The sequence below is a fragment of the Harpia harpyja genome, chromosome 1 (assembly GCF_026419915.1).
Source record: "Harpia harpyja isolate bHarHar1 chromosome 1, bHarHar1 primary haplotype, whole genome shotgun sequence".
In the NCBI taxonomy this organism is placed as follows: domain Eukaryota; kingdom Metazoa; phylum Chordata; class Aves; order Accipitriformes; family Accipitridae; genus Harpia; species Harpia harpyja.
The window spans coordinates 94,157,196-94,177,854 of NC_068940.1; the positions used below are offsets into that span (position 1 = coordinate 94,157,196).

General features: G+C 40.1%; 1 protein-coding gene across 5 annotated transcripts in view; it reads right to left on the reverse strand.

Annotated features, from left to right (window-relative positions):
* The window catches only part of CUL2 (cullin 2), a 56,463-nt gene extending 41,452 nt beyond the window's left edge, over positions 1–15,011 (reverse strand). Inside the window, exons 1-4 of one of the 5 annotated variants that reach the window (XM_052805987.1) lie at positions 14,863–15,011; positions 11,225–11,363; positions 4,827–4,929; positions 2,822–2,916 (exon numbers count right to left, since the gene is read on the reverse strand). In XM_052805987.1, the coding sequence (XP_052661947.1) occupies positions 2,822–2,916; positions 4,827–4,929; positions 11,225–11,343 (317 nt within the window). In that variant the 5' untranslated portion in view covers positions 11,344–11,363; positions 14,863–15,011. The other 4 variants (XM_052806010.1, XM_052806002.1, XM_052805996.1 and 1 more) reach the window with 4 other exon arrangements.
* Positions 15,012–20,659: the final 5,648 nt, after the last annotated feature.

The following is a 20,659-nucleotide window of genomic DNA, read 5'->3' on the forward strand; positions in this document are numbered from 1 at the left end:
AGTAAGCAAGATTAATAGCAGCTTCTTAACACTTAAAAAATGAGAAGGGGGCTGGAATTAATGAGTTTGAATTGTGTTACAGGCTACTGTGATATTATGCTTAGAATCAGAATACAAATTACTCCTATCATAATAAAACCGGCTGAAGTTTAATCCTGAAGGGGAAAGAAGATGTCTCACATAAAAGTGCAAAAAGAAAGAGAACTAAGATTAGGCTAAAGAACTAAAAATTAGTATACATTATTATGCTAGTATTATTACAAGTGTTTAAAAAAAAAGACAAAACAGAACAAAGCAAAAGCTGCATTATGTGTGTTTAGCTTTCAGGATTTTATTATGAACCGGTTTTAAAACTTCAGCTGTTTTAAAAAAAATAACTTAAATTAATTTCAATTTGCTGGATAAGAAAACTCTCCAGTTACTTGAAATAAAGGTACACAAAACAGATTTTTTTTTACAAGTACAATTACCTGTGAAAACAGCTACAGCACCAAGACGCTGATAAGCCCCAATGTCCAGCATTGTTTTTATCTATTATGTTTATCATGAGAACTAACAAAAACAATAACTGAAGAAGTTTCTTTAATATCAAGTGTTCTTTATTCCATCAGTTTTATCACCTTGGTTTAGTCAAGCATGTATGGAATTTTAGTTTTCAAACTGAATCCAAACTTGTTTTCCTAGCAAAATGCACCCAGGGGGGTGGGTGAAAAAAAACCAAACCCACCAAAATCAACATCAAAGAAAGAAAACATTTGACTGCACTGCCAGTCATATGATTGGTCTTGCATTTTATTAATTTTGCTCAAAAGTAGTGTCTCACATTTTAGTAGTAATTCAAATATTACCTACCGGGGTAGAAGGTTTAAGAAGCAGAGATGCAAGCCTATTGAAAGGAATCTATTTAAAAACAACATTAAGATTACTAGCAGTAAAGATTAATCAGTTTTCATTGCTGGAAGAATTATACAAATTAGATCCTGGGATACAACAGAGCTGACTAATTTATGGTGCTTTTTTGAGAGCAGGTGTGCAAGTAAGAGAAGAACTCCAACTGCTTTATAAAACCCAGAATATCTTCTTATGGTCTTCAGAAGTACTTTCACCCAAAACATTCTCTCAAAAAACAAAAAAGTGACCTAACACTTGAAGTGTTTCCAATGCATGAAAGTCATTATGACTCTACTAATCAAGCACTGAATTATTTCTTGCCTTCATATGAGAGGGTCTTTTAGTTCCCATTACAATGTACATTTTATTATTGAAGAGAAAAATCATACTTTCACAAAGTCATACCATTTAGAGACTTTTAAAAGATAGTATATGACAAAACTCAGAATTTCAACACCAAGAAAAAAAGATATAACTTTGAGGTGAAATTATTTCCAACAGAACACCTAACAAGTACATTTTTCGGACCAAAACACCATATGTAAAGCAGGAAGAGTTAGAATGGGCAGAGCTGGCATGAAATAACTAACTTCAGAGTTTAAGAACTTGGCTTCACTGATATATGAATACCACTCTACTGAACTTATATATATGCACAGGTTGGTTTGTATGCATAATAACTGACTGGAAAAAAATGCTCTAGCTTGTTCAAAAATAAAACAAAAAAATCAGGTTCATGCTGCTGGAGAAGTATTTTAATTTGTTGGTTTATGACCAGAAGCACTCAAGTGCTCAGAAAAACTGTTACACAAAGCAGAATCAGTGAGATTCATACACATTAAATAGGATTCCCCCACCCCCACCCCGTATCAATTCTCTAGTTATGGAACTAAAGTTTGCAAGCCCAGGATGGACTCCATCACATTTGTTCCCATTCTGCTAGTGATAATTTAACAGATTCTACAAGATCACATACATATCTCCTAACATAATAGCAAAGGTCTTGAAACCCTTCGTAAATCCTCACATCTTACCATCAAGTAAGTTCAATATTAACAGTGCCTCATAAGTTATATTTACCTGCTGGGTATTATATGCATAATGGACACTAGAATACTCAACCTACAGAGTGGAATTAAAATCCAAATCCTAGTAAATCCAAAATTATAATATAGTTATAATTCTTGCATCTCATGAATGGCTGAGTTTTATATGCTTAAACTATCACTGGTAACAACGAAACACATTTGCAATACAGGAAACAGTAGAAGTACAAAAATAACAGGGGTTAGTTGTGGTTTTATTTATAGACTTGGCTGTAATCTACTGAAAAAAACTGTAAAATTGATTGCCTGTATACAGTCTATTCGTTTCTGAAGTTCTCAGAAAAGATATAAGGAGAAATTTTCACTCCCTCTCCAATCCCTGCAATTCAAACATTAACCTGAAAAGCAAGGACCCAAGAGCACATAGCCTTGACTGAAAGGGTCTTCTAGAAGGGAGAGCTGTGTTTTTGCCAAGGTATGTGGCTAAGCTTTGCAACAAACCATGCTGGTTCAACTGGATGCTTCAGTACATTGCCATCCTTGTAGAAGAACACCTAGGTTTATGAGCTACTTCACTGCAGGGTTGATTAGCACCAATATATTTGGCACTGTAACATCAGAAACAACAGAAGTAGAATATATTAGTAATGAAAGAATAGTAGGAATCATCTTAGATAATTACTTCAGTGGTAAGGAGCAGTGCACAGAAAAAAATCTGTTGGAGTATTACTCCTTTTTTCTCATGTTCTGCTACTGTAACTATATTCTCTCCAAAGCTGACCTGGGGCCTATTCAGCTATTGCTCTCTTCAATCAACGTTCTTCGACTTAAGCAGCAGATCACTAATCATTTCAGAAGTTTAACAAATCTTTTGCAAAGCTTACCTGTATAAACAGTCCATATAGTCTGCCCCTTTGCTATACTCTTCCCAGTATCTGTGATACATAACCAGTACTTGTTCTTCAGCTTCCAGAACTCTCTGTGAAAGAAGACACACACACCCCGCTAAAATTAGTATTACAATAGCGTACATACAAAGTTATAACAGGATTGTCATTTTGGAAAAACAATCACATGTTCAAAATTAAGACCACACCTAAGCTTTAACTGGTCTAAAAATAACATTTTTGCAATGACCAGAAAACTAACAAATCTTCATAATATAAAGTTTTGGTAAGCCAGCTACAAAACCTGAAGTTCCTTTATTTTGCATTTAAAAAGAACAATCTCTATAATGTACTATTTTCTATTAATCTTTACAGCAGTACTTGCTTGAATAAGCATGGTTCATATTTTCACATCGTACTGGTGGGATAACTCGCATACCTATGCCCTCACTGACACAGATAAATTTTAAATTCACGCAGCCACATGCACACTGGAGGAGTTGCCCAACTATAACGACTTAAAATCAGTATGCCTTACTTGTTAGACAAGCCCTTATACTTACCAAGAATCCTGGAATAAAACAAGTTTAACAAAGCGCAGATATGTGCAAACTTAAAACATGTCTTAAGTTCTGCAAATCTAGGCCCAAATCTTTTGGAATTTAAGCGAATCATCTAAAAAGTTGATGTACTGAAGTTCAAAATATATTCATACTTCAAAGGAATAAGTTCAACAATTTAAACTAATTAGTATGATTTTGAAGGAGGATGAGATCCTAGGAATTCAACTATAATTCTCTCTAGAGTATGTAATTTTAAACTCTGGTCCAAGCAGCAAAGCAGCCTATGCAAAAATAATGTAAAAGAGGAAAGCTAGTACACAAAACAGAATCTAGAGTGCTTTCCTCTGCAGCATGAATTTTGTGAAGGTTTTCCAGCATTATTTCAAAGACAAATGGTGGATAGTCAATGTAAAAAAACGGACATATGCCTTCTGCTACTTACCACAGCTTCTACTGTGCTGGCACCTCCCTGATTATCCTAAGTGAGCTCATTCAGCTCACTAAATAAATGAGAAATTTTTTGGCTGAGTTGTCTGCCAGTTTAGTGAACTGATTTAGTCTACCAAAGTGTCAGAGGTATCCTCTCTGCAACCAGTGGAACTACCCATTAAGATACCCAGCCTAGCTTGTCAAATACACAGGTACCTAAGCTCAAAAAAATTGCATCAAGCCATTTAGCAGTACTATCCAGAATTTGCAATTCTTCATTCCCTATACAGACACCAAAGGCAGGCGGACATCTTATTTAAATCTACTTCTTTTTACTGAAATACAAGGAGACACTGCTCATCCATCCTATATATTCAACATGATGGATCATGACTCTGTTGAAATGAGCTGTTTTAGCTGACGAGACAAAAGTTAATTCACAGCTATATAGGTATACAAGTATTGTTATTTGTCATAATAAATAATTTGTCATTACTTCCTCCCTTCTCAGGCATTTTTGTTATTTTATTTCCCATGTATTTCAGAAGTTGTCTGTAGTAGAGTATGTACAATCAGTTTCCAAGACACTAGAGTAGATACTTTTACATTGTAACACAAGGCTAATGACGAACTATAGCACATTTGGACAAAGACGACATTTCTGTAACTTGTTTGACTAAAAGCATTCAACAGAAAAGAAAGAACTTACTTTTCAAGCCAAGGAATATTTTATATAAACCATAACTGTTGGCTTAAAAAGAAAGTTCTTTCTTTTGTGTTGCATATAGACAGATACCTATATATCTGTCTACATTACACTGTGTGTTATGCGTTACATATATCCAAGAGATTTTTTTTTTTTTCCCCTGTCTCTGGAACTCTGTCATCTGTGATTTAGCCTCATAAAATCTGCATACTTTCATACATACAAAATAAAAAAACCCAAATGTCCCTAAAGTCAAGAAAGGACAAACTATACCTACACGTACATCAGTAACTGTATAGGTTACCTTGTGCAAATGGCGTACATGATTTTCCAAAAAAATTTTAGTCTCAGTATAAAGTCTCTCTCCAAGAGGTTCAGGATAGGCCACACACAAAGCATAAATGTCTCTGGGCTCAGAGTCAAGGTTTGTATCCGCTTAAAGTGTGAAAACTTACCAACAAAATTTAAGATTTACAGAACTTTTTTTGCTCCCACACATACATTTTAAATTTTTTTTTTTTTTTTTTTACATCGAGCACAAAAGATAAAATGGATAATTTTCTGAAATTAGTCTAAGTCCTGATTTATGAAGAATCTAAGTTTTCAGCATCAGTAATAAATTTTAAGTAGTGGAAGGTGAGGGACTGTTACAGCTGAGATCCTGGTACTTCTGGCAGCCCCACACTGACATGGCTTCTACCACTTATTTGCCATCTATGAATAATATACGATTATCTCAAAGTGACAAAGCAGCTTTCATCCAAAATTCTTCCTCTGTATCTGCAGCCAATGTGAAACTGAGACTCTTTTCAGATAATGGAAAGAAGCACTAATTAGGTTAGGAACATGATTAGCCAAGTATATGGAGCAGAGCAAACATGAAGTGAAGCTGACTTCCAAGTTTTCCTCCCGCAAGTCCAAAACAATTTACCATCCCTGCATACGCCCCCCGCTCCACAGGTAAAACCATTTTGTGGGACACTGGAAATTAAGTCATCACAATGGTGGTGTGGATGCAAAAACTTTGTTTTATTTTTAACCATTATTATCATGTCAGTAATCCTGTTTAGATCACAGCCACAGAAAACAGTTATACTTGCTTACTTAAATGGGCAGCAGCAAACAGTTAAACCCCTTAAGGTGGTTTTGTCCCTGAAGCATCTTGCAGAGCTACACCTTTCATTTGTAAGGTTTACATCAAGTTTTAAAAAAGTCACTTGATACTTTGTCAGGAAAAGAACTTATGATTAAGAACTTTGCTTTCAGAAAAATCAAGCAAGGATTAAGTCAAGCTTCAGGTCAACAACTGTGGGAAATAAACTAGTCCTGCAAAAATTATTTAAAAACATCATGCTTATCCTGTAAGTCTAGGCACTTTATAAAACCAGCCATGCTAGAAATAATGATTTAGTATAGATTACTTTTTAAGGTAAGCTCTTTAATTAAGGGAAAACACAAGATCTGTTTTCCTCTAGTCTACCTTAAAAAAGCACAAGCCTGTGTAAAAAGAGGTAGAAGACATAAGGCCAGTTGACATATCACCTGCTTAGTCTACAGAATAACGTCAAGCTGTCATCACATAGTTTTTCCCAAAAGCATGTTTCATTTTTTATATGGAAGTACTACTCAAAACAGAGGAGATACTGATGTAGGACAACTAAATGGAAAAAGGCCTTTATTTGGCAACTGGAATCTCAGAGAGCGTAATCAGAGTCTAATCTCAAGTACAGTTATTTCATCCATATAGATTATCTTTATCAGAATTCTCCTAGGAATGGCAAGAAGCATTAAATGGAAACCTCAACAAACAAAACAGGCAATATGCACTGCTTTGTCACAGTAGCTAGCATTACATTGCACCAACTTACAAAGTTATGGCCAATAAAATATCAAAACAATTAAATTAGCAGTGAATGAAAGGTTCTCTTAAACAGATTTTAAAGAACAGTTGAGGTTTTTGGGGTTTTGTTTTTTTTTTTGTTGTTGTTTTTTTACACATTCCACCCCCCCCAACCAAATTCTGTCAGTTTAAGGATAGTATGCAGTCAAACACATCCTCAATATAATTCAGATAGCAAGCCTCTTCACTATGCATATGATATTTCTGAGAAAGTAAATTCCAGAATTAGAAATCTTTGTAAGCTACTTGCAAGCAAAGGGGACATGACTTTTTTTTCCTTTTTAGATCCACAGCTACACTGTCTGAATCACCAAAACTATTATGGACCTCTGCTACAAGAACAGCTTATTTCAAAGTTAGAGGAAACAGGCAGTCTTCACCACAACAGCACAATAATAATAGCAGCTTATCTGACAAAAGGAGCAAACAAGTATCTCTGAATTTATCTAGCCTCTGTGCCCTTCGCTTCCATTAGGAGTCCAGATGACTTGATAGTTGTAAACAAGTTTCTTGGTTGTAATAAATCTATTTAAGAACAAGAATAGTATCTGTACTCCTTCATGAAAATGCACATCTTCCAAACATGCCTTTCCTTATTCTAGAGAACAGTCAAATTTTCTTGGAAATGAAGAAAGCTGAATCTAGTATTCTTCCTTGACACATGACACTCAGTCTGCATACCTCCTTGAAAATAAACTAACAGCTTAATGACAGAAGCCCTTCCACAGGCACCTCACACATTTTCCTGTATCAATCAAATGATAAAAATAAACACCAAATTCTACTTGCTGGATACTAAGTTTCTCTGGATTTCTATAACAAACAGCTACCACCAGTCTCAAAAACATATTAGAGTAGCTTTGCTACAGGAAGTTCACATTCTTGCTCAATTTGTACTAATTTATTCATCTAACTATATCTTTCAGTCCAGAATCCAAATTTAAGTGTAGTGTTCAAAATGTTGTGAATCTCTTAAAAAAAAAAAAAAAAAAAAAAAAAAAAAAACCCAAAACACCAAAACCCCAAACCTTTGAGGGGAGATGAATCATTAATCATCACTGGTATTTTACTCCATAAACTTAAAGCACCTTTTTTTTATGCTACTGTCTCTTACAAGATCAGGCAGAAGCCTTTACTGTTCAATAATTTATCTTTAACAGTGAAAGCCATCTGTCCTTCCAGTTGAGCACATAGCTTTGCAAGGTGATAAAGGTCAAAGGAAGCTGAAGCCAAACTGCTGCTTAGGGGCCGTCACTCTGTGTTGAGAGCAAGAACATCAAAAGCCTTCCGTGATTTAAGTGCTCCAGTAGTAGCTATTGAGGGGCATTACCCAGTAATAGGAAACAGAAACAATTCCAAACTACGGAAAAAAAAAATAATTACCATCAGCAAGAAAATACTATATCCAAGGCCATAAAATCTCACCAATATTGTCCTCAGGGCTAAAAAACCCTCTAGTTAAGACCATATATTAACAGAAGGTTTTGAATAGATCTTCTCCAGAAGACCAAAGCAGAGCTTTTGGAAAATTTCTGTGATTGTCAGTATTCCTCTGTAACAAAATCAAAATTCATAGAGCACTTGAGGACTCACAGTCAAGAATCATGATAACATGAACTTTATTTACTCTTCCTTCTCTTTGGGCTGGTTCTTATGTCAAAGATACATGTTTCTATGTTTCTGGTTCACCATAGGATCCTTGTAAAATGGGAGATTAGAGGAGGGAGAGCAAACATGCAGAAAAATGGAAAGAAAGCAGGTGGCCATGTTGCATACTTTTAAAATAATTCTGTTTGCACTTCGGCTACCTTCCTCCCTGGGTACTGTTCGTCCTATTTATTTCATTGGTGGAAAACCCAAGACAACAGGGAGATCCTGATGTTCTACCCGTTCAAAAATGTTCTTCTGCTAAAAGGTAGTAATCAAAGTACAGATGAACTACCACTCTCTATTCAAGCTTGATCAGCCTCTTAACTTAAAGAGCACTCCCTAGCCTACTGAACAGTTAGAAGCAAAGTCTTGAAAGTTATACAGAGCATTCATAATAACGAAATTATTGTAAATAATATCTCAAATAAAGAAACATAACTGTCACTCATTTACCAGATAATGAAACAACTCCAGAAACATTTCTTTCTGCAGAGGACCTTAAAGGAAATCTGAAGGTCAAAGGTGGCTCAAGATGACTCACAGTTTAAATAAAGTGACATATGGTCTTTCAAGTGATCTTTTCCAGAAGATTTTAACTCTTACACAGTTCTGGTTCCCAGCTCATTGCCATTCTAGCATTTCAAGTTTGAGATGTAAGCTTTATTTAAAGATAAGCTATGTCTAACAATAAAATTACCAGACTTACAAAGAAAATACTGTATTCAAGACAAACAAGTTCTGGGGAAGTAGTGAGGCAAAATTAGTTCTAGAAGTGGAATATGCACAGTACAAGCCTCTCACCCCTAAAATACTATTAGTCTGCATACACCATTTGATCTCACCTGTCTCAAGCAGCACAAGAGAAAGCAAACACTTCTTAGTGCTGCAGACCGAAATCATGGTTCTTTGCTGTATCTTATCCTTTGTTTCCACATCATTGTTTCAGCTATAGAGAGACCACAAATATCAAGTGGTACTATAATCAATGAAATAACCTGCATAAATTTCATTAACACACAGTTCAAATAATTTGTCACCTTTTTATTGTGGTTATTAAGCAGCAAGAAAAATATAGTTAATACGACATTTCCTTTAAAGTCCCTGTAGATGTTTAGAAACGGATGACTCCAATTAAACTGAATTTAACAGAGAATAAAAAGCTAACAAAGAATAAGACAATGTATTTTTTTTAAATGCCACACCTTCCTAAAATACATCATTAATACTTTAGTTTTATTTATATATTTAAAACCTGGAAAAAGCTTTCACACCAGCTGTAGAGAACAACCAGTTTCACCGAGTTGTTGAATACTCAGTGAGCAGCTTGTGTTAAAACAGAGTGGTTAAAGGTTGCAGAAGTACTAAACAATCAACATTTAAGCTGGAAGTTACAAGTCATAAAAGATCCTCAGGCCATTCAGCCGTATAGAATAAGCCAAAAGGCTCATGCCTGTGCCAAATCAGTCACCAATAGTGCCACTTTCCAAGGAACATAATTAAGAGATGATAGTAAGTAAGGTCTTAAGAATTACATGCCAAATGATTCTTCCAAGACTGCTTCCTGAGTCTGCTATTCATAAGCATTCCCTTTCTTATGTTCAATCAACTACAGTAAATCCCAAAAGAGGATCAACAGCAGACTTGTATAGAAGGTCTCCACATAAGAAGTTCCAAGTAAAACAGTGTGACAAGAAGAATCAATCCAACATCTCATTCAATTATTATTTCAGATTTAAATCTATTTTAGGTGCCCTTATTTAATGTTTAGAGCTTTAAGCTACAGAAGTTAACCACTTGTTGAAGGCTGAAACATGCAGTTCTCAAAAACTGCTTAGAAAGAATTACTACAGCACAAATTTGTCAGCATGTAGGTGCACAACTAATTAATTCAAAAAGTCTGTAAATTTTGGAGTCATTTGAACTTGATTCCAAGACAAAGTGAAGAGTCACACCCCCAGAAATTAATTACAAAGTTTTAAAATGAAAGACCACCTTCAAGATTATTGTACCATAGAACAAGGCTCCACAAGGACTACGAGCAACTAAATTTTTCTTTTATGTATTTATACACATGAACACACTCAAAACACAGGCACATGGGAAAGCAATTCTGAGAAATGGTAAGACGTTCAGAAAGATAAGAGACTTTAGAGTCTAGCTCCTGCACACAGAACAAGCTTCTGTTGTAAAAATCTACGTATAAGAATCTTCTCAGGAGCTTCTCTTTTCACCCAGAAGAATTAACAAATCAAGTAAGTCTAAACTGTTCTTCCTCCCTATAATTAAACCGAACTCAGTCAAATTGCTGTGGAACAGCTGCAAAGCCTCCTAAAATTCTCTAATTATTCACCACACTGTAACGGCTAATGAATGCATAGGCACAGGGCACAATATAACTGGTTAGAATAGTTACACTTCTTTTAAGTTTCAGTGAACTTCTTTTAAATCTTGTAAAAAATTACAAGTCCATTTTGCACGTAAAATGCAAACCTTTCACTGCAACAATATATGTACAGCTGTGACTTGAACAGCCAGACCATACGATCACAGCTAGAAAGAATAATTATTTTTAAACATAGCTTAACTGTCAGGAATACAGAGGCAATAACAGTGGAGGGAAAGGAAGAAGGCTTTTTTATAAACCCTTGCTATAGAAAAGTCTAATATGGTAGTCATCAGTACACTTAGAAGTGCAAAGAAGAGGGAGACAGAGAGACATCTTTAAACAGAACCACCTCACCACACCCCGCACCCCCAAATTTAAAGATGTGCGTTCTCTGCCTTAGGTGTTTCCCCTGTTACACGCACACTTAACCATACAAGAAAAGCTCATTATCAGAATAGGGGAAATTCAATGCATGTACTTTTGTGAAAAGCTATAGCATACGCTAAGTATTAGAGCTACTAAAAGTGAGTAAAACTCAGACCAGTTTACTTGTTATTACCATGGTAATTTTCACATAGAATACTTCCCAAATATACAGAATTTCCCATCCCTTTCAACATATCCACTGACCCACAGGCTTAATAACAGATACCACCTTACAACAGGCTTCTAATCAAGACCACTGAAATTGTTACATAATGCAGGCCTACTCCATGCTAAACACATCACACAAACCCATTAAGCCAGATTTTCACTTAAAGGATACGAGAAGCGATCATTCCACGTTGCTCTTTCAACATAATCCAACATAACAACAGCTTTAATTGTTGTTAGAAGTTTGTTCCATGTTTCATCAAAGTCAACTACTCGTGGTTTCAAGGACATTGTGGGGCTTTAGTGTTAATCTGTAGAAGAATTAAACATGTCAGACAACATTGCACAATCATTTTTTAAAAAAAATACATTTCCTTTGAATTTTTCAATTTAGACTTTGTATACTGTTGCACCACCATGATACAGCAATATGAAGAACACCCACCCCGCCTCCACACCCTCCAAAAATCAAGCTCACAAATCCTTATTTTTAATATTATGGAATGGAACATTAATGTTGCATGAATAGCCTATAATGTAACACCAATTAATCTAAAAACATTATGGCTCATAACAGTGCCATATGAAGAAAACAACTTTCCTGCAAATTTTTGTTTGTTTACTTTTATGCAAAGACTATTTCAGCTGTATCTGAGAGAATTTTGGGCAGGAATACACTGAACATATTACCAGAGTATTTGAAATTACTACTGTCAGTTTGCAACCTATGTTCACCTCAAGCTTTCATGAGACATTTTTGGTGTTGTATTTAAAAAGCCACAAAACCCAAAAGCTTTGATCAGGATGACAAAAAGAAAACACATCTAAACACAGAGCATTATGCAGAGCTTGTGCAGCTTATTGCACTGTGCAGCAGGACAAATAGTGAGTTCTTTCAAATAAGATGTGGCTTGAAAATACAGAAGCTGTGTTAGTAATTTCATATCAAAAATACTGGAAGAGATTTATTGAAATAAAAACATTAAATTACTGAAATAAAACTAGGAAAAAAAGTAATGTAATTTAAAAAAAAAGAGGTCCTGAGAGACACAACTGTGAAGGCCTCCTCTTTGTTTCTATTTGTCTCTGTCCTATGCACCTAATCTAGAAAGGACCTGATGTGTGACATTGCATACACAAAGCAAGTCTAGTTCCTGCTCAGAAATCCAATATTGTAAGACTAAAAAAATTGAAAGAATACTTCTATTTCCATTTTAAATAGATGGACAAGCGACTCTTGTCTTTCCAAATTTGCAAGGTCAGAAGGGAAAAAAGAAAGTTAGTGACTAACTTTTAGCACAAGAGGCACACCTCTGTAAGGGAAAGAATCAAATGTCATGCTAAACAACTATTTAGCAACGAGCTTACTACCTTAACCACTACTGGCTCTTAATTTTTCTCAGGTAGATTAGTTCTCTCAAACTGTAGGATATATAGATTCTCAGTTTAAGGAAAAAAAAAAAAATCAGATACAACTTTTATACTGTATGCATGCAAAATGCCACCCTAACTAACCAAGCTCCTTAAGTGCTGTGAATTCAGGACCTGCAGAGGGTTGTTTTCCTCTATCTGCAACACAACAGTTTCCATTTAAAATGTAATCAATGTATTACCCAAACCACATCTGCTTTGATTTTACAAAGAAACCAAGTAGCAACTAAGTAATATCAAGGAAGTGGTATTATCCTAGGTTTTATGAACAGGAAACTTTTTAAAGAAAAAGTAAAGCTCAGTAAGTGGTGCATAAATATTTTCAGTTCAGCAGAAACATTTAAGTTGCTATATTTGCAACATGGTTATTACCACTTTTGGAAAATCCATGTATGTCAATAGCAGCTTACTACACAGAAAATCAGTAAGAACTGACAAAACAAATAGACATCCATCAAAGAAAGTAAGTTGAAAGACACAAACTGATGTATGTTTCAAAGAAACATGAACTTCGGTAGAAGTAAACAACAGCAGAGCTCACTTCCAGCAGAGGAGGAGAAAAAAAAAAAAGCAGTAGTCTTCTGAAAGCTCTAATATTATTATTATTATTATAGAAAACACAAGAGTATTTTCAGCTGACCCCAAGAAAAAATAATCGTGGTCCACAAAAATTTTAAGAATCCTAAGAAATTCCTGTATAATTGTATAATGAAGTTATACTTTGTTGAGTGTTACATTATAGATTGCGCTCTCTGAAACACACTTGGTACCCACAAGATAAAAGAACCATTCCTTCACAGATAAGCAAAAGTGAGGGGAGGAAGGAAGAGTGAAAAAAAAAGTCCTTCCCACAATACATCACATGGAATCAGTAACACTGTGTTTGATATCACCAAAACCTAATAACATGTAAAGCACTATGCATCCACGTACTCATAAAGGTATTCTGGAGTTAAATAGTTTAAGACGACGGAGTTGACTGTTATTTAGCATTCTCTTACAGCTTTCACATCAGTATGAATTTAAACTTGTTTTATAAACACGTTAACGAACACAGAGTAATTTCTTCTGTAAGATGCTGGGGTTTTGGGGGTTTGCTGTGCTTCAGTTTCGGCAGTGCAGAAGCTCAGCAACTTAGAGTATTAAGTGTCTTGTACTGATGTGAGTAACCTTTAAATTATAAATTATGAAAATTACAGCAGAGCAGAGTAGCTACCCTAGGGTTTATACTATTCAGGGGGTGGGAAACCATACCTGTCTGACAAGCCCTAAGGTAAGCAGATACTGTTGAAACATATTTACACACGAGGATAACGAAAGGATGTTGCTTCCATCACCTTATTCTTTAAAAGATAACACTGTCATACCGAATATCTTTGTACACGCAAATAAATGTAGGTTTTGGCCAGCATCAAAACATTCCCCAAATTTCCAACCTATTTAACTATCTCGACAAACAGTATTACAAGCTAGGGGCGGACGAACAGCCAAGGGCAGGAGTACCCGCGCCAAACACGTCGGCAGCGTCGCCTGCCACCACCACCACCACCCCCCCCCCCCCGTGTCCCCGATACCCCCGCCCGGCCCGACAGCAGCGGGAGGACTCCGCTCCCCACGGCCCCCTCCGCCAGGCCGCGGGAGGGCGGGGGGGAGGGAACGTGCGCTCAAAACAAAAGCGAAACTGGCTGAGGACGCACCGGGAAGAGAAGACCGGCCCCGCCGGAGAAGCCGCACCGCACCGCATCGCGCCGCACCACACCCTCCCCGCCGGCCAAGGGCAGGACCCGGGGCAGGACCCGGCCCCGGCCCCCGCCCCTCCCGGCGGCGCCCCGCGGGGGGAGGGCGCTGCCACACAAACGCCGCCGAGAGACGGGTGCTCGCTCGGGACGGGCCCGGCCGAGCGGCAGACCCCGGCGGGGACGACCCCCCGGGCCGGCGGGCAGGGGGCCACGGCGGGCGCTCCCGCCCGGGCGGGGAGGCAGGGCCTCCGTCCGCGCCCCCACAGCCGCCCGGCCCGGCCCGGCCCAGCCGCCCACAGCGCGCGGGGCCGGGGACCGCCGCCTCCCCCTCGAGCGCGGGGCCCCCTCCCCTCAGCCCGGCGGCGCTCCCGGCCGGACCGGGCCGGGCGGGGGGGGGGGGGGGGGGGGGCGGTTACCTGGCGGCAAGGGGCCCGAGTCAGCGACGCCCGCCCGCCGGCCGGCCTCCCTCGCTCCCTTGCCCTGCGGCCGCGGTCCCTGCCCCGCTCCGTCCTCACAGCGCTGCCATTACCCAAGCCGCTCGCCCCTCGCGCCCCGCCCCTCCGCCGGCGCCGCCACTGCCGGGGACGGCCAGCGGCGCAGCCCCGCGCCCTTCCGCGCTGCCGCCGCGCCGCTTCCTCACCCGCCGCGCTGCGCGCTGCCGCGCCGCCGCCCCCGGGCTCTCCCCGCCGGCGACAGGATGGGCGGCGGCCGACAGGTCCCGGCGCACCGTCACTTTCTGACCCCACCCCCCCGCCTGAGGAGAGGGGCTTGGTACAGCCCACTCTACGGCAAGCGCGGGCGGCCTCAATTCCCCGCAGCGGGCCGGCCGCGGGCCTCACGGCGCATGTCCCATCGGGCCCCCGCGCACGCGTTGCTCCTCCATCGGCGGCCGTTCCCCTCCCGCGCATGCGCGCTACCCTCCCGCTTGGGGCGACGAGGCTGGGACACCGCGCGGCCTGAAATGGAGTCGCGGCGGGCAGGCGGGGAGCGGGCGGGACGCGGCAGCGCAGGCCGCCCTTCCGACCGCCTGTGCGGCTCCGCAGGCGCAGGGGAGGCCAAAGCCTTGGGCGGGGTCCCTCCCCCGGGCGCGGGATGCCTCGGTCCCCAGGGGTCTGTTTGAGCAGCGTTCCGTTTCCCCAGAAGGTGGAGGTGTCCCTGTCCCGCCGCGGAGAGGTGCGGAGGGAGCAGGCGGCCGGCTGGCCCCGGCGCCCAGCGGGGACTTCCAACCGCGAATAAACCGCTTCCAGCACCTACTGAAGCGAGAGAGGGCCCCGTGCAGCGGCGGTGCCGTGCGGGGCCGGCCCGGCCCTGGCCGCCCGCCTGCTTCGGCTGCCTCAGCAGGGCTCCCACCGCTGGCTTTGCCGTCTCCTTGGCGGAAAACGGCAACAAAAAGTTTTTAACTGGAAATAACTAAGTAAAGTCACTGTGGAGACGAAGTAGTTTTAAGGTCTTCATGTGCTCTGAGCGCACGTGTTTTCCGTGTCAGAGATGGCCTATATCTGATGATGCTGACACCTTCGGGAGTTGCAGCGAGTTAGGACTGAACAGCAGTCTGCTGCTCTGAGAGCCCTCGCAACTCCCTCTTGTCCCGCTTCTTGCTCGCAGTAACTAAAGTCTGCTTCCTTCCATTTCGCAGGAAAGTGCGGGCCTGTTTCCTGAGCCTTGTGCCTGAGACAAAAACAGTGTGTGTTTTAAAGCCGTCTCCAGCTTTCATGGGGGAAAGGCTGTGGGACTGACAGACGAGAGAGAATGTACATCTGAAAACATGTAAAACCATAAAAAGTCAGATGCACAAGTGTAACTTTTTTAGTGCTTTACCATGGCTTTGCAAGCTGTTTGGCAGAGGGATACCTATTGTAATCCCTAAGAGCGGGAGAAAGACATCTGATTCCTGAAGCCTGTTTCTCCTCCCCCTCTCCAAATGAACTGTGGGTTGGTTAGTTTAACTAGCAACGCTACAGAAACTCACACTTGCATTTTCGTGTGGCAGTTTCTTGCATCTTCCCTCTGGAAATCTGTTTTCCATCTTCTAATGCTCCTGAACCTATCCATTCTTACATATTCGAACAACTTAAAGTATTTTCTTTTTAGTAACTGTATCCCTTCTCTGGGTAAAGACTGCTCTTAAGAGATCCTTTAACAGATAAGTACTAGATTACAAAGAAATATGTAGTATGTCTTCAGGCTATTATATAATCTCCTCACTATTTTTCCCTTAGGTGCATGTCTACCATTATATCGTACAACATACTTTTCAGTACGTGCTTTTTATTTCCTTTGAAAAAGGTATCCGTGTTCAGAAAATCTTAAAAATAGCTCACTATAAATTTAGCAGTTCCAGTTTGTTTTTCCTTTCTCTTAGAAATTTCAGGTATGTGAGGGATAGGAGGACAATATGAAAATTAACTGTCACTCAAAAAAATATCAAATTCAGTGTAGTAATTACAAGTATAATTGCTGCATCACTCAAAATATAACACATTTATAATTCTAACTTCTTTTTTCTGTTATTTGGAGTATGTTTCTTGCCAGAGGGAAACCTGTGTTTGATTTCAGCCTACATGCTTGTTTGTTTAATTATGGAAATACCACACAGCTGCTCCTATTATGCAAGAGAGTTTTCATACTGCATCATCCTTTACATGCTACTCAACTACTCCTTTTTTTCCTTTCCAACTGAAAATAGCAACACTGGAAATATACAGCTGGTACAGTGACGTTGTGTTCTGAAAAGGGACTCAAAATTCTTTTACAGTCCTCCTCGTAACTTCCAGAACAAACTTCTTCAGGCCTCGATGATAGCCAGAGATCTATTTCTACCTGTGCATGTATAAAACCACTGACTTCAAATTTTTTAATCTCTTTTTTTCCTTGGTTGTGGAAAAATATTGCTTAGGCTGCTTTTTTATTAAAAGTCAAGTCCAGTTCCTCAGTTCTGCAGAAGCAAGCTTAAACATGTCTTGAATAAAGAGGCACTTCTATTAGAAAACAGAAAATCAAATTCTAAAGGCATATGATAAGAGTGCTAACTCTGCAGTCTATGTTAAATAAGAGATTGTCATAGTGCATATTTCTGTATCTTTGTAAAACTGTATGTAGGTATCAGGTTTACATAATTATGGTACTCCAAAATATCTTAATTCTATGTTTATTCAAAAAGTATCGCATCTAATTGACGTTAAATTTAAAAAATGAATATTTTAGGCTCTCAGTTTGGCAGTGGTCTTCACATGGACAGCTGTAAAAAAAAAAAGTTGTCCAAAATTATGTAATAAATCAGGCAATTACATCAGCAGGTAGTCCAGCCGATCAACTGTTAATGTTCATGGGATCAAAAGTCTGAAGTAAAACCTCTGAAAATCATGTAGTGTGGATATCAAGCCCTCAGCACCAATAGTTCTTTTCTACAGATGTATCACATTACTGAATGTAGATATAGCCAAAGAGCATCAAAATGCAAAAATGTTGTATTGGCTTTGCGTGCCAAGGTTTTGGTAGCGGGGGGGGTTACAGGGGTGGCTTCTGTAAGAAGCTGCTGGAAGCTTCCCCTGTGTTCGAGAGAGCCCATACCAGCCGGCTCTAAGACAGACCCACCGCCGGCCAAGGCCGAGCCAATCAGCGATAGGGGTAATGCCTCTGTGATAACATTTTTAAGAAGGAAAAAGTTGGGACAGACGAAAAAATGGCAGCCAGAGAGAGGAGTGTGAACATGTAAGAGAAACAACCCTGCGGACACCAAGGTCAGTGAAGAAGGAGGGGGAGGAGATGCTCCAGGTGCCGGAGCAGAGATTCCCCTGCAGCCCATGGGGAAGACCATGGTGAGGCAGGCTGTCCCCCTGCAGCCCAGGGAGGTCCACGGTGGAGCAGATATCCACCTGCAGCCCGGGGAGGACCTCACGCCGGAGCAGGTGGGTTCCTGAAGGAGGCTGTGATCCCGTGGGAGCCCCACACTGGAGCAGGCTCCTGGCAGGACCTGCGGATCTGTGGAGAGAGGAGCCCACGGAGCAGGTTTTCTGGCAGGACTTGTGACCCCGTGGGGGGCCCACGCTGGAGCAGTCTGTGCCTGAAGGACTGCACACCGTGGAAAGGACCCATGCTGGAGCAGTTCGTGAAGAACTGCAGCCCGTGGGAAGGGCCCACGTTGGAGAAGTTCGTGGAGGACTGTCTCCCGTGGGTGGGACCCCACGCTGGAGCAGGGGAAGAGTGTGATGAGTCCTCCCCCTGAGGAGGATGAAGCGGCAGAAAATAACGTGTGATGAACTGACCGTAAACCCCATCCCCGTCCCCCTGTGCCGCTGGGGGGTTGGTAGAGAATCCGGGAGTGAAGTTGTGCCCGGGAAGAAGGGAGGGGTGGAGGGAAGGTGTTCTGAGATTTGATTTTATTTCTCATTACCCTACTCCGGTTGATTTGTAATAAATTGAGTTAATTTTCCCCAAACTGAGTCTGTTTTGCCCGTGACGGTAATTGGTGAGTGATCTCTCCTGTCCTTATCTCGACCCACAAGCTCTTTGTTATATTTTCTCTCCCCTGTCCAGCTGAGGAGGGGGAGTGATAGAACGGCTCTGGTGGGCACCTGGCGTCCAGCCAGGGTTAACCCATCACAATGTTTATATAACGACAAACACCCAGAATGTTTTCTGGAAATCTCCTTTCCATCCATTCATTGCAGAGATTAGTCAGTACACTTGCCTTCAAGTAGTGAGCAATATTATGGTAACATTTTTTTTTTCTTAAGATGCAGTAAGGAGATTCTAAAATAGGCTAATTCTGCATTTACAAAGTAGATTTCTAGAGCCGAGCTAGTCATTTTAGCTCCCCCTTTCATACTGAGAGAAGCAGGCAAGTCATTTACCTCATTTTAGATTTCTACATTAGGATGGGATAAATAGCATCCAAGGCTCTGTTATAAAGGAAACCCAGTGAGACTGGTTCAGATAAACCGCACCTTAAGTGTCTTGTTCTAAAACATGGATAGTATCAACCGTAAATACGACTACAGATTGCTGCTGTGAATATATTTCTTGATACTGGCCAGATTTTAGGACCCTCTAGTACCCACTGCTAAAGATAGCTGATCCAACTTCATTCCTGTCAAAGTGGAATAGAATCTACCATTTCATCTTTGAAAATTTGAATTGGGGGCAGGTTTTCTGGAAGTGCCTAAGTGACATAGAAAAATTAAGAAGGGCGAACGGAATGTCAAGGATATGCATGCTTCTACAGCATTTCACTGAAAAATTAAAAGCATGTTAATGTGGAAAGTGTTACATAAAACCTATGCATGTTAAGGAGGTTTTCCAGAAATGTCTCTGCATTAATATTTATGTTTTATTAAAGCTAAAAAAAGGATCCATTTAGAGTATCTAGTATAAGTATCTACAGAGACACAGTTTTCTGGAAAACAGACATTTATTTCAGAAAGCTCTCCATTGTTCAAGTTACTCAAAACTCATGTCAAAATAACTGCTTTTCCTGTTTTCAAATCAAGCCCTTGTCCATTTCATTTCCAGTGCTTACAGCTTTTTCATTAAGCCTTAATAATTTTGTCTGGTTTTTAATTAGTTTTATTAACTCCTTCTAGACATCTTAAACACCGTTTCAACTTTCTTTATTTTCAACCTAAACCCATTTTTTTTTTATATTTTGCTGGTTTAACTCTCTTCTGTTTGCTGGGGGAGGGGGTCGTAACTTTTAGTTTTTGATTGCTTGTTATTTTATTTTTTTTTTGCAAGTGTTAGATTGTACCTGTGGCACTTTCTCCTTTTGTAGGACTGAAGGCTTTTCTTTTAGTGGTAGCATTAGCAACAAGCTTGTACAATTAAACTCTTAGAAGTTACGATATATTCTGGCACAATTATGCTATTTAATCATGCTGTGCAAATGTATCAATTGTACAAGATCATATTAGGTATCACAAGTTAGACGGCAGTTAATGAAAAGCATCCTTATCTGTACACTGCCCAAACTTTACACAGCACATACTTTCTAAATTTCTGTTGTATGAGGAATTATTGTCCTGAGTTAACTGTTGCGAACTAGGAAGATACGGGAAGAAATGTATTTTCAAATCTAATAATTTTGGGTGTTCAGCATGGGAGAATCATGTGCTGATTTTCTGAGATGACGAATAGTCACAGTTTCCATAGACTTTACGTCAAGTACCAAATCCTTACCTCTTCTGCAAACTCTGTTCTGGAAGACTGCAGCTGAGGAACTACCATTAGGGAAACACAATTAGGAGGAACATGAACATTCATTATTGCTTTTTATGTAAGGTATTTAAAAATTGTTCACAGATTTAAATGTATTTAGGAAATAAGAATTTCTAAGTCCCAAAACTTTGTAAAATCTGGATTCGCTTTTCATGAAGTTTCTTTGTCAAGACTGGCCAGAGAATTACCACCTGAAAATAAACAGTGGGCTATTGCAGGAGTCC